Source organism: Rhinoraja longicauda, chromosome 8, assembly GCF_053455715.1.
Source record: "Rhinoraja longicauda isolate Sanriku21f chromosome 8, sRhiLon1.1, whole genome shotgun sequence".
NCBI lineage: Eukaryota > Metazoa > Chordata > Chondrichthyes > Rajiformes > Arhynchobatidae > Rhinoraja > Rhinoraja longicauda.
The window spans coordinates 13,551,729-13,566,806 of NC_135960.1; the positions used below are offsets into that span (position 1 = coordinate 13,551,729).

The following is a 15,078-nucleotide window of genomic DNA, read 5'->3' on the forward strand; positions in this document are numbered from 1 at the left end:
CTGAATTAATTTTCAATTGTACGTGTTCTTATGATGATTTTTCCCAATAATAGAAAAATCATAGAAAAACATAGAAAACAGGTGCAGGGTTAGGCCATTCGACCCTTTGAGCCAGCACCGCCATTCAATATGATCATGGTTGATCATCCTAAATCAGTACCCCGTTCCTGCTTTCTCCCCATATCGCTTGATTCCTTTAGCCCTAAGTGCTAAATCTAGCTTTCTCTTGAAAACATCCAGTGAATTGGCCTCCACTGCCTTCTGTGGCAGAGAATTCCACAGATTCACAACTCTCTGAGTGAAAAAGGTTTTCCTCATCTCAGTCCTAAATGGCCAACACCTTATTCTTAAACTGTGACCTCTGATTCTGGACTCCCGCAACATCGAGAGCATTTTTCCTGCATCTAGCCTGTCCAATCCCTTAATAATTTTATATGTTTCTATAAGATCCCCTCTCATCCTTCTCAATTTCTGCGAATATATGCATCTGCAGTTATTTTCTTACACTACACAAATAAATAAATAAATAAATATATGTGTGTGTGTATGTGTGTGTGTGTGTGTGTGTGTGCGTGCGTGCGCGTGCGCGCTTGTGGGGTATGTGTATTTATACACACTGAACTTTTTTTTCTCTCTTGTTTATCATATTGTTTACTGTGTATTATGTTTACATATTCTGTTGTGCTGCAGCTAGTAAGAATGTTATTGTTCTATCTGGGACATATGACAATAACACATTCTTGATAATAACTGTGAAGAAACTGTCCTAGTGACTGTGCGGCTTTCCTCTGGGTGCTCCAGTTTCCTCCAACATCCCAAAAACATACGGGTTTGTAGGTTAATTGGCCTCTATAAATTGCCCCTAGTGTGTGTAGAGAGTGGATGAGAAAGCGAGATGACATAGAACTAGTATGAATGGGTGATTGATGGTCAGTTTGGACGCGGCAGGCCAAAGAGCCCGTTTCCGTGCTGTATCATTAAACTTTGCAAACATTTCCAACTGCCAGGCATATCAAATTGATCCAAATGTTTGTTTAAGGGATTGCTACGCAGTTAGAATTATATCTTTTAAATATATATGTCCATTTGTTTCACAGACATTATACAAAAAGGATTATGAAAAATTAATAAAGGACGGATATGATCTAGGACATGAGGCAATTTCCATTAAGGCTGCAAAGGCTTCCAGGGACATTGCCAGCGATGTATGTATGAAACAAGCTTATCTATTTTAGTCTTTTAAGATATTTACAATTGGAAATAACTTCTGACGTTTTTTTACATACTGTAGTACAAATATAAAACAGCCTATCGCAAGCAGCTTGGCCACCATGTTGGATGTCGCAGCATTCAAGATGATCCTAAGATGGTCTGGTGCATGCACGTGGCCAAGATTCAGAGCGACAGGGAGTACAAGAAGAACTTTGAGAAAACCAAGACCAAGTTCAACATGCCGGTCGACATGCTGGACATCCTGTTGGCCAAGAAATGCCAGACCCTGGTCAGTGACATTGACTACAGGCAGCACCTGCACAAGTGGACCTGTCTCCCAGACCAGAACGATGTGATCCAAGCTAGGAAAGCCTATGATTTGCAGAGTGATGTGAGTATTTCAAGTCCAATACGACTATTTTCCCAGCTTAGGCTTTGCGATATCATATTAATGTAGCAAAAGCTGAGACATTGACTGATATTTTTACCATTAATATGCATTAATGCTGAGACTCTGCAAAGTAATACCATGTTGGTGGATCAGAAACTAGTGATACACTTTAGATAAAGCCTTGCATGTAAGCTCATTTTGCATCAAATAAACGTCAACGTACGCTACTGTAAGCTGGAACTAATTTTTTTTAACAAAGAACGTAGAACAGTACAGCACAAGAACAGGCCCTTTGGCCCACAATTTCAATGCCGAACATGATGCCAAGACCAGCTCTTATCTGTCTGCACATAATTCATATCCCTGCACATCTAGATCACCGGCCAAAAGTCTCTTAAAAGCCACGATCATATCTGCCTCCGCCATCATCCCAGGCAGCGCATTCCAAGTGCTCACCACGCTCTGTGTGAAAAATAACTTTTCCCCGCACATGCCCGTTCAACTTTGCCCCCCTCACCTTGAAATTATGCCCTCTCGTATTTGATTTTTCCATCATTGTAAAAAGTCTGCCATAAAATAACATATCTCTGCCCTTCACTGAAATCCCTCACCGTTTCACTTATCCTCAGCAAGAAGTAACTTAAGTGGTGTGAATACTGTGTCATTTGCAAATATATTTCCGTTGGTTCCAGAATCAATACAAATTGGACCTTCAGTGGCTGAAGGGTATCGGATGGGCTCCTCTCGGGTCGCTGGATGCGGTGAAAGCCAAAAGAGCGGGCGAGATCCTGAGTGAGAACACTTACCGTCAGCACCCATCACAATTTAAGTTCACCAGTTTGACCGACGCCATGGATCTGACCCTGGCAAAGAATAATGCACACATCATGAATAAGGTTTAATTCTTTTATTCTATTTGATGTTTGAGAGATACAGAATTTTGTCAGTCGATTTGTCTGGCCCATTGGAATATCAACTTACCTGTATGTATCTTTCAGCATGCATATATTGCAGCTTGGGAAGCGGACAAGACCAAAATTCACATCACGTCTGATATGCCAGAAATAATATTGGCCAAACAGAATCAGATTGCGTGCAGTGATGTAAGTATGGGAATCCTTTTTGAAGAGACAATTCATGATAACAGTTTCCTGCAGTTGGGATGCATGCAGTGATGTAAGCGTGGAAAACCATTTTGAAGACGCACTTGATAATAACCGTTTAAGGGAGGGGAACTGAAGAAGTTTTGGTTGGTTACCAAATATTGATTAACATGGGTGTGGTAGTTTAGTTTAGTTTAGAGATACAGCGCTGAAGCAGGCCCATCAGCTCACTGAGCCCGTGCTGACCAGCGAGCCTCACCCACTAACACTATCCTACACACACTAGGGACAATTTGCAATTATACCAAGCCAATTAACCTACAAACCTGTACATCTTTGGAGTGTGGGAGGAACCGAAAATCTCAGAGAAAACCCACACGGTCACGGGGAGAATGTACAAACTCCCTACTGACAGCACCCGTGGTCGGGATCAAACCCGGGTCTCTGGCGCTGTAAGGCAGCAACTCTACCGCTGCGCCACCGTGTCCATCCGTAAACTAAGGAGACAGTTAAGAGCAACCACATTGGAACATATGAAATCTTATGTAGGCCAGGGCAAGGAAGAATGGTACATTTTCTTCCCTGGAGGATGTTAACGAATGACACAGCTTTTCACAACAATGTAGAAGTTTCATGATTACTGTTGCCAAAACTAACTTTGTAATTCCACATTTATGTAACTACTTGAATAGAAAGTCACCAACAGTCAATGTAAGATTTGAGCTGCCTCCAAATTAATGGTCCAGACCTCTAGTTGCTGCATAAAGCCTCTAAAAAAATGGGTCAGGCTTCAGGTGGGGTCTTAGTACAAGCTTTTGGAAAACGAAAACAAAAAAGTATAAACTGCAGGTGCTGAAATAAAATCAGCAAATGCTGGAAAAACTGCAGGATAGGCTGCCTCTGTGGAAAGAGAAAGAGAGTTCAAATTTCAAAGGGTGCAGAGAAGAGGTATAGGTATGACATCAGGACCAAGGAACATTATATGCGTGGACAAACTGGCAATGTTAGGCTGATGCGCATAAAAGGTGAAAAGAAGATTTGATGTGGGTATTAAAATCAAGAAGTAATTGATGAACATTTCAAGGGAAAGAATGATAGGGCAACGTGGAAGGAATAGGATTCATTGGGTAGCTTAATGAAATACAATACAATACAATACAATACAATATACAATACAATATATCTTTATTGTCATTGTACAGGGGTACAACGAGATTGGGAATGCGCCTCCCATACGATGCAATAATTTAATTAGCTAGTCAGTATTAATTTAAACAACCCAATGAAACAAATTGTAACAGTTTTAAAACAGAATAAAATTCAAGTAGATCTGTGCCGGTTCACTGTGCGATGTGACCATCCGGCTCAACAGGACCGGTTCATAGCAGCTGTGGCCCTGGGGATGAAGCTGTTCCTGAGTCTGGAGGTGCGGGCGTAGAAGGCCTTGTATCTGCCCGATGGAAGGAGTTCGAACAGACTGTTGCAGGGGTGTGAAGAGTCTTTGTGGATGCTGGTGGCTTTTCTGAGGCATCGTGTGTTGTAGATGCGCTCCAAGGCTGGTAGCTGTGTTCCGATGGTCCTCTGAGCTCTATGGACTACCCGCTGAAGAGCTTACCTCTCTGCCTCCGTGCAGCTGAGGTACCACACAGGGATTCAGATGTTTAAAATTATTGTTTTTCCCTTATTTATCAGGGAGCAAGACGTGAGTTAATGTCGGTGGAAGGAACAGTGATATTCAGGAGCATATCAGTATTATGAAGGATGAGGTGTTGGATGTACTGAAATACATAAAAGTGGATAAATTCCTGGGCCTTATCAGGTCAACTCTGGGATGTTATGGGAAGCACAGGAGGACATTACTGAAGCCTAGGCAGACAGATTGGTAACTTTGCTAGCTACAGATAAGGTACCAAAGTACTGGGGATAACTAATACTGTGTCTTTATTTAAAAAAGGACTGCAAGGATGAGCTGGGGAATTACAGGTCGTTGAGCTTTAAAATCAGTGGTGGGTAAATTATCGGAAGAAATTCTGAGAGACAGGACGTATTCAGATTTATATAAACAACCATAAGAATAATTCTGTGTACTCTAGAAGAGAAAATACACCTGTGAATCTGATAATTACTGTTGTTATAGATTAATATACTGAGAATATTGTTGTGGTCCCCATAGAAAATGTACAGACATGCTCTTGATGAATCAAAGAAAAAAGGATACAACTTGAGTCCTGATGCCATCTCAATTAAAGCAGCAAAAGCATCCAGAGATATTGCCAGTGATGTAAGTGGGCATATTTATTTTGTTCCAAATGATAAAGGAAACATTTTAAATATTTGAAGTATAATTACACGGAATTATAGGTACTCACCGAATTTGGCGTCGTTTACTTGATCTCTGTTTTAGTACAAGTACAAAACGGCCTATCGTAAGCAGCTTGGGCACCATGTCGGATGCAAGAACATTCAAGATGATCCTAAGATGGTCTGGTCCATGCACGTGGCCAAGATTCAGAGCGACCGGGAGTACAAGAAGAACTTTGAGAAAACCAAGACCAAGTTCAACATGCCGGTTGACATGTTGGACATCCTGTTGGCCAAGAAATGCCAGACCCTGGTCAGTGACATTGACTACAGGCAGCACCTGCACAAGTGGACCTGTCTCCCAGACCAGAATGATGTGATTCAGGCAAGGAAGGCCTATGATTTGCAGAGCGATGTAAGTACTTAATCCCAATATGTATTTATAGCACTTATATTGTTAACAGAAAGCTCAATGACTCCCTACAGAGTGAGCAGATTATAGCAATTACACTTCAAAGACATGTTACTGGGACATCCTTGAACGGACTATTATATTGCTGTTGCTACTGAGCAAATGTTTTTGTATTTTACTGCATGGAAAATAAAGGGCAATTGGTATTATATTGCCTCATTTAACAGCATAAAACCATTTATCATCTTGCAGCAACAAGCAATCAGATATTGTTTGGATTCCTGAGAAATGGAAGCATTTAAAATTTACATCTGCAACAAAGTGTTTTGTTTTACTGTGAGCAGACTGCTTCCTTTATCAATTCTTAGAGTGTTTGATTCCGTCACGTGGATGAAATGGCTTCCCATTTTGAAGTTCATTTATAGCAGCATAAGGCACAAGATTCAATTTAATGGGCTCATTTATGCTTATAGCTAGTTGGTGGTTCTGTGGAATCCCCACCTTCGCCTGAGGCTGTTCTGGATTGTCCTGAAATGCGAGGAAGAATACGCTTCTGCTTTAAGATAGCCTGCACCAACTTAATCAGCATGAGCATGCAACCCATTTATGTTAAATGGTGATAGCAGCCTGGATGGAAATTCAACTGCAGATAAATGCTTTGCCTTATTCAATATTTAACTTGATATTAATACAAGACAATAGTGTTTTTAATGCATTTATTATTTTTGAGATTTTTAAAAAGTTTGATTTGTTTAAATTTATTTTGACTACTTTTAAATCTCTCTGGTGATCAGAAACATTTGGAAACATCTGTAAAGACTCTTGATGACACGAACTGTCAAGAGACAAGTGGTTCTGCCGTGTGGCTACTTGCAGACCACTCTGCTTTGAAAGTCACGGCAGAGAGGCCTACATCATGCTTTGACCCACACAGCCATGAACGTTTAGTGCATCTGCAAGAACAGCAAAGGGGAAATGAACTGGATGCAGCAGTTAGAACTTCTCAATGTTTTAGCCCTGTCCCTAATTCCCACCTCTTTGTGTGAATCAGATCCAATACAAGGGAGATCTTCTGTGGCTGAAGGGTATTGGCTGGGCGCCAGATGGATCTCTAGACCATGAAAAGGCAAAGAAAGCTGGAGCAATTCTAAGTGAGAAAACGTATCGTCAACACCCTGGCAATTTCAAGTTCAGCAGTTTGATGGATTCCATCCCTTTGCAATTGGCAAAGGTCAATTCAACCATTCTCAACAAGGTAAAGCACTTGTTAACGTAAGAAACATATCATCACTGCGTGCACACCATGTTTTACACTGTTAAATATGATCCGCACCTGTTGCAGAATTCCTTTAAAGTCACTCTGCTCACTTACATCCACTCACACTGCAAGTCTGACAACCAATTATAAATTGCATCATGTGGAGGAAGGAACTGTAGATGCTGGTTTACATGGTAGATAGACACAAAATTAGGCTGAACACGGTGGCATTATTTTCAATAAAGAAAAACCAAATGGTCGTTGGTGAGACCACAGATACGATAGTGACATTTAGGATGCTTTTGAATTGGCATATGGATATGGAAGGATATGCCTACTTGCTTTAAAATTAATAAAAGAGACTAAGGGTTATGTACAGACAGATAAGAGTTGGTCTTGGCATCATGTGGACATCATCTTGGCATCATCACAGACATTGTGGGCTGAAGGTCCTGTTCTTGTGCTGTACTGTTCTATGTTCTATCTTATATGTTGACTTAGCATTAGGAAAAGTATAGAACAGCTTGCTATATGAGTTTCACCACATATTCTCTCCTGCATCCATCACTCCAAATACTTACCAATTATCAGATCAAATCTGGAACAGATGAATAATTTTACTATTAATAGATTATGCACGATGTCCCCTGCATTCCAGCATTAACATTTATCTCTTTTAAAAAATCTCTTTGCAGCGTTTATACACTAAAGCTTGGGAAAAGGATAAACTTAATCTTCACATCATGCCAGACACACCAGAGATTTTGTTGGCAAGCCAGAACAAAATCAATTGCAGTGAAGTAAGTTGGTGCAAATATTTCTAAAAGAGCAAAATGATCACACATATTACAGTGTGAATGGCTACTTCATATATTTTTGTTGATCTGCAGAAACAATATAGGCTTGCAATGGAAGAATCAAAGAAGAAAGGCTATGACCTTCGTTCTGATGCAATTTCCATCAAGGCAGCTAAAGCATCAAGAGATATTGCTAGTGACGTAAGTGATTTATACTTTGTTTTACTTTGTATAGATTTATATAAAAGTTGGGACATTTTTCTCATCACTTCTGATGTATTAATGTCTAACTGGCATTTTTTTACTTTAACAGTACAAGTACAAAACGGCCTATCGTAAGCAGCTTGGCCACCATGTCGGATGCCGTAACATTCAGGATGATCCCAAGATGGTCTGGTGCATGCACGTGGGCAAGATTCAGAGCGACAGGGAGTACAAGAAGAACTTTGAAAAGACCAAGACCAAGTTCAACATGCCAGTTGACATGCTGGACATCCTGCTGGCCAAAAAATGCCAGACCCTGGTCAGTGACATTGACTACAGGCGTCACCTGCACCAGTGGACCTGCCTCCCAGACCAGAATGATGTGATCCATGCAAGGAAAGCCTATGATTTGCAAAGCGATGTGAGTACCATACCATTCTTAAAACCTGTGAATATTTTTGAAGTTAATCATTAAATTTGTGCAAAAACCTTCTTTATTCTATTTAAAGAAAACCCTTTTCTCTTTTCTTGAAACTTTCTCCATTATACAGAGTATGCCTACTTGCTTTAAAATTAATAAAAGAGACTAAGTTTTGAAATGTAATTTTAGTTTAGTTTAGAGATACAGCGCGGAAACAGGCCCTTCGGCCCACCGGGTCCGCACCGACCAGCGATCCCCGGACATTAACACTATCCCACGCCCACTAGGGACAATTTTTACATTTACCAAACCAATTAACCTACAAACCTGTACATCTTTGGAGTGTGGGAGGAAACCGACGATCTCGGAGAAAACCCACGCAGGTCACGGGGAGAACGTACAAACTCCGTACAGACAATACCCATAGTCGGGATCGAACTCGGGTCTCCGGCGCTGCATTCGCTGTAAGGCAGCAACTCTACCGCTGCACCACCGTGACATTAATATATAATTGTATAATATATTATGCATATATCAGGAACTTGTGTTCTTGAATTAATTTCTTGATTAGTACAGGTGTCAGAGGTTATGGGGAGAAGGCAGGAGAATGGGGTTATGAAGGAGAGATAGATCAGCCATGATTGAATGGCGGAGTAAACTTGATGGGCCAAATGGCCTAATTGTACTTATGACCTTATGATCTTATAACCTTATGTGATAATTAGCCTAAACAAATCGAGAGCTGGGAGTCCCATCTTTTTGATTAGTAATTAAACTGAGACGATATCTGCTTTTTTCAATTAATCCATGAAAATTGTCGAAGAATGTATCTGGCCCATTTAATTCCATTGCTTCAGTGGTCACAATTACAAATGCTTAATGGCCAATGGTTTATTTGTGAGCAATTGCTTCACAAAATTGTCTGCCGCACTTGCAAAACAATACATTTAATCACAGTTTGATCAGATATTGTACAAAATGCGGATCTTTCAATAACATGCAATCAGGTTTGCAATATTTTTAATAGTGAGCACTACTTAAAATGACATTGTGGATGCTGGATATCTGAAATTAAAAGCACAAAATGCTGGATATACTCAGCTGGTAGAGCAGCATCCATGGAAAGAGAAGCCTATGTATGTTCCAATGTTAGATCACTGGCCTGAAATTATAACTCCATTGTTCAACCTTGATGCTAACTGACATCCTGAATACTTCCAGCTGTATTTGCTTATCTTAATGATCTCTGTTGTTTATTAATGTAGAATCGAGCATTGCATTTAGATGTTACTTTTATTAAATCAGCCATATCAATGAAAATCACGAAGGATAAAATATGGATTTTGTAACTTTTTCCAGATTTTATACAAAGCAGATCTTGACTGGTTGAAAGGTACTGGATGGTCTATTCAAGGGTCACTAGACGTGGTCAAATGCAAAAGAGCTGGTGAGATCCTGAGTGAAAATCATTACCGCCAGCCTCCAGCCGGTTTTAAATTCACCAGTTTGAATGATTCAATGGATTTGACTCTGGCAAAGAATAATGCACATCTTATGAATAAGGTTGGATATTTCATTTGAATAATTGGAAATTATGCTTTGGCCGATCCCCCATTAAAATGCTAATCATTGTGACTATTTGCTTTACAGCGTGCGTACATTGAGGCCTGGGAAGCAGACAAAACCAAAATTCATGTCCTGCCTGATACTCCAGAGATTATATTGGCAAAGCAGAACCAGATTGCATGCAGTGACGTAAGTATGTGAAGCCATTTTGAAATGAAAATAACCCATGGTGTTACTTTTATATTTGGGACAGATTAAGGTACAATAGCAATTGTCAATTAGGAGTAATTTAGATGGCAGGATTACTGATTCAGAAATATGAGTTCCCTTCCCGCAACAATAGCGTAGACATTTACTCGTCACCTAAGGTGTGAATAAATGAAGCATGTGAAGTTAACCCCAAACATGTTATTGTCTTCTTGCCTGAATTTAAAGTGGAATCTCCGCCATTAGTCACTACTCAGCACATTAGAAACATAGAAACATAGAAAATAGGTGCAGGAGTAGGCCATCTGACCCTGCGAGCCAGATCCGCCATTCAATATGATCATGGCTGATCATCCAGAATCAGTACCCCGTTCCTGCTTTCTCCCCATATCCCTTGATTCCATTAGCCCTAAGAGCTATATCCAACTCTCTCTTGAATACATCCAGTGAATTGGCCTCCACTGCTTTCTGTAGCAGAGAATTCCACAGATTCACAACTTTCTGGGTGAAAAAGTTTTTTCTCATCTCAGTCCTAAATGGCCTACCCCTTATTCTTAAACTGTGACCCCTGGTTCTGGACTCCCCCAACATGGGGAACATTTTTTTCTGCATCTGGCCTGTCCAATCCCTTAAGAATGTTATATGTTTCTATAAGATCCCCTCTCATCCTTCTAAATTCCAGTGAATATAAGCCCAGTCGATCCATTCTTGAGGGATTGAGGGATTTCTATTCAGATCATTTGCAGGCAATTAGCTAAAAGAATGTAAAAGTTGTCCACCTCTGTCATGAAACTATCACTAAGAATATTATCTCTTCCTCACAGAAAATGTACAGACATGCAATGGAGGAGTCAAAGAAAAAAGGCTACAACTTGCCAGCTGATGCCATTGCAATTAAAGCAGCAAAAGCATCCAGAGATATTGCCAGTGATGTAAGTAGACCTGTGGATTTAATGTCAGTGAATTGTGCCGGTGCCTTATCCTGGCACTTTCAAAGTGCATTTACTTTGAGTTGAGTTTACTACATAAATTGCTTGATCTCCTTTTTAGTACAAGTACAAAACGGCTTATCGCAAACAGCTTGGGCACCATGTCGGATGCCGTGACATTCAGGATGATCCCAAGATGGTCTGGTCCATGCACGTGGCCAAGATTCAGAGCGACAGGGAGTACAAGAAGAACTTTGAGAAAACCAAGACCAAGTTCAACATGCCAGTTGACATGCTGGACATCCTGCTGGCCAAAAAATGCCAGATTCTGGTCAGTGACATTGACTACAGGCGCTACCTGCACCAATGGACTTGTCTCCCAGACCAGAACGATGTGATCCAGGCAAGGAAGGCATATGATTTGCAAAGCGATGTGAGTATTTCCTTAAAACGCCGAAAATCTAGAATTCGTAGAGTTCTTAAGGAACTGGTCAGTCAATGTGAGCAATATCAATCTTTATAAATATAACATTTATGCAAATTGCCATTGTGTTCTCTCTAGTGATCAATTCACAGATTAATTAAATAATGCCAGGTATCTGTGCAGTTATATTCATGGACGAGGTCATTTAACTCTGTGTGCTTTAGATATCTCCATAATGAGTAATGACAATAGAGAGCATCCATTAATACAAAAATTAAAAGAGGACTTTTGCACTTTTGTTTGGGGAAAGAACTTAGTCCATTATTATCTCTTCAAGCATGATTTTTCACCAAGGAAAAGGAATTTTTCTCCTTATTATTCAAAAGAATTTTGTTTGTTGGTAAGCAAATTATTTCACTATCTGAATGCACTTGATTCCCAGCCATTAATCTTGTACAAAAAACAGACTTCATGTGGAGATCCAGAGGAAAGCTATTCTATGGCAAAATAACTACCTTTAGATATCTGACCTCAATATGGCACTGGTGAATTTAAAGCTATGATTTTCCAGTCGTAGAGTCAGAGTCATGGAATGATACACAGTGGTTACAGGCTCTTTGGCTCAACTTTCCCACACCAGCCAACATGCCCCAACAACACCAGTCCCACCTGCCCATGTTTGGCCCATATTCCTCCAAACCTGTCCTATCCATATATCTGTCTAACTGTTTCTTAAAAATTGGGATATTCCCTGCCTGAGTGAGAATAACACCTCCTCTGGTGGCTTGTTCCACACACCCACCACACTTTGTGTGGAAAAAGATACCCCTCAGATTCCAGTTAAATATTTTCCCCTTCACCTTAAAATCTTTTCCCCTTCAACCTAAGGGTCCTCCCTAAGCTTTATACTTGGAACAAACTGTCCATTTAAACTACTTTATTCCCTTTTATTCTCTTTACTGTGATTCTAATATTGGTGAACAGATGTTTAAAATGTATGCTTCTTTTATCTTGAGTGTTATTTGTTTATTCAAACCGGTTTGATGTCCCCTGTGATTAATTCATGCCATGAATGTGTAAAAGCATAGGATTTGGTTTAATCTCATATGAACACACAACATAGAACAGTACAGTATTGCAACAGGTCCTTCAGCCCACAATGTCCATGCAGAGCATAATGCCAAGTTAAACCCATGTCCTCCGTCTGCAGTTTGATCCATATCCCTCCAATCCCTGCATATCCGTGTGCCTATCTAAAAGCCTCTTAAACACCACTATTGCGGTGCCTCCACCACCACACCTGACAGCATGTTCCAGACAGCCACCACTCTCTGTGGGAAAACTTGCCCTGCACATAGAAACCACAGAAACATGGAAAATAGGTGCAGGAGTAGGCCATTCCACCCTTCGAGCCAGCACTGTCATTCAATATGATCATGGCTGATCATCCAAAATCAGTACCCCGTTAGCCCGAAGAGCTATATCTAACTTTATCTAGCTGCATGCATTAAAGATTTGATTGGACAAAATTGAACCAGAGGTTTAAATATTATAACTCCTCATGAATATTAATAAATGAGAGGAATGTTCCCATCATTGGTCTGAAAAATTGCTTATTATTACTATGTTTGATCAAGTCTTTGATCAAATTGACCGGTTGTTACAAGATTGGTACCTACTACCATCAAAGTTGATATTAACTTAGACTGAACACATGCCGTTTGAATGCAAGCACTTTCATATGTACCAGGTTGTTCTTCAGTTTAGTTTAGTTTAGTTTAGTTTCGGTCAGTTTAGGTTAATTTAATTTAATGATCCAGGCATGCAGAACTGTGGAAACAGGCCCTTCTGCGCTGATCACCAATCACCTGTTATTCCAGTTTCGCATCCTATATGCTAGGGCCATTTTACGGAAACAAATTAACCAACAAACCTGCATGTCCTTGGAATGTGGGAGGAAACCGGAGCATCCGGAGAGAAAACCCACGGGTTAATGTACAAATCCAAGAGAGAACATACAAATCTGGCACAAACAGCACTCGTCATCTGGATCAAACCCGAGCCTCTGGAGCAGTAAGGCAGCAATTCTATCACCACACCACTGTTCCGCCCAATTTTTCTTTTCTTCCTAAACAAAACCATTCTTTGGACCGACAGGTGTTGTACAAGGCAGACATGGAATGGACTCGTGGAGTTGGATGGAATCCCAGTGGTTCACTGGATGTTGAGAAGGCGAAGAGAGCTGGCGATATCCTGAGTGAAAATAAATATCGCCAGCCCCCAACAACATTCAAGTTTACAAGCATTCTTGATTCTCTTGAACTGGTTTTAGCCAAAAACAATGCACTGAACCTTAACAAAGTAAGTAAAGATTATTGACAAAAATAGAGCTTATTTTCAATATTTTTTAAAAATAGGATAAATAATCCTTACGATAATAATGGTGATACATGCTAGAATTTTTAAACAATGATGAAATTTAGGAAGAATTATACGCTGGTTTAATGCTGTATCCTGAAATCCCTTTGTCTGTCGTTTTTCTACTGACTTTAATCTTTTGATACATTCTTAAAGATTTTGTGATTGTTTCACTCTATAACCTGTGAAATGGTTCAAAAATCAGAATGCCTTCCCTCTGCAACAACTCCTCAGCCAAGCATCCATCCGTCCTATCTTTCTATTCCTACCCTACCTAGCACATAGCACTGGGAGTAATCCAGTGTTTACTACCTTTGAGGTCCTGCTATTTTTTACATTTTGGTTAACTCCCTGCATTCACTACACGGGACCTTATCACTTTTCCTACCTACATCATTTATGCCAATGCACACAATGTCTTCTGACTGCTCACCCACCCCATTGAGAATATTCTGCAGTTACTCCAATATTTCCTAGACCCTGGCGCCAAGGACGCAACACACCATTCGGAAGTCCTGATTCCGGCCATAAAATCTTCTGTCTGTCCCCTTAATTATAAGGTCTTCCATCACTATAGCTTTGTCTGATTTTGCCTGATTGTGTCTCAGAGCCAATCTTGGTGCCACACAACTGACTGCTGCTTTCCTCTGAATGGTTATCCTCCCCCCCCCCCCCCCAATAGTATCCAAAGGATATATCTGTTCTAGAGTGAAATGGTGCAGAGGATTCCTGCATTCTTTGCCTATTCCCTTAACCTTTCCTGGTGGTCACCCATCCACTTTCCACCTGCACCTTGGTCAGGATCATCCCACTAAAACTATTTTCTATGAAGCCTTCAACATAACAGTATAACAGTATAACAGAGCTTTATTTGTCATTCGGTACCGAGGTACCGAACGAAACTACATAGCAGTCATACAAAAAAAGAACACAAGACACATAACCCCAACACAAACGTCCATCACAGTGACTCCAAACACCCACTCACTGTGATGGAGGCAACAAAACTTCCACTCTCTTCCCCACGCCCACGGACAGACAGCTCGTCCCCGACCGACCCGCACAGTCCCCGCAAGGGGATGGAAGTCCCCGCAGCCGAATCGCACCGGGTGCTGAAACGTCTCGCGGCCTGATTGTCCAGCTACAGCTACAGCCACAGTTACCTCATGCTGACAGTCAGGATTTTCAGTTGGACATGCTTCCCGCAGGTGTAGACCTCACGGACACTGAAAGTCCACCTGATCGCCCACATCCTGTAGGATGAGCATGCCACAGCCCTAACTGACACTTTCACTCCACTGAGGTAAAAGAGTAAGTGGCAAAAATAAAAGACCTTACTTTGTCTTACCCTTTACCTCCACTTGGCCTTTTCACCACAGTCGCTCAAGAACAAAGCCTCAGTAGTTACCCTCAAGCACAGCTGCTCTATATTGGC

The 15,078-nt window shown here is 40.8% G+C and overlaps 1 protein-coding gene across 1 annotated transcript in view; it reads left to right on the top strand.

Moving 5' to 3' along the window:
- neb (nebulin) overlaps positions 1-15,078 on the top strand; it is a 234,885-nt gene that overhangs the window by 83,916 nt on the left and 135,891 nt on the right. Inside the window, exons 51-65 of the mRNA XM_078404318.1 lie at positions 1,098-1,205; positions 1,292-1,603; positions 2,296-2,499; positions 2,602-2,706; positions 4,880-4,987; positions 5,111-5,422; positions 6,471-6,674; positions 7,373-7,477; positions 7,568-7,675; positions 7,788-8,099; positions 9,459-9,662; positions 9,750-9,854; positions 10,697-10,804; positions 10,923-11,234; positions 13,383-13,586. Of these exons, the coding sequence (XP_078260444.1) occupies positions 1,098-1,205; positions 1,292-1,603; positions 2,296-2,499; positions 2,602-2,706; positions 4,880-4,987; positions 5,111-5,422; positions 6,471-6,674; positions 7,373-7,477; positions 7,568-7,675; positions 7,788-8,099; positions 9,459-9,662; positions 9,750-9,854; positions 10,697-10,804; positions 10,923-11,234; positions 13,383-13,586 (2,811 nt within the window). The remainder of the gene's footprint in view (positions 1-1,097; positions 1,206-1,291; positions 1,604-2,295; positions 2,500-2,601; positions 2,707-4,879; positions 4,988-5,110; positions 5,423-6,470; positions 6,675-7,372; positions 7,478-7,567; positions 7,676-7,787; positions 8,100-9,458; positions 9,663-9,749; positions 9,855-10,696; positions 10,805-10,922; positions 11,235-13,382; positions 13,587-15,078) is intronic.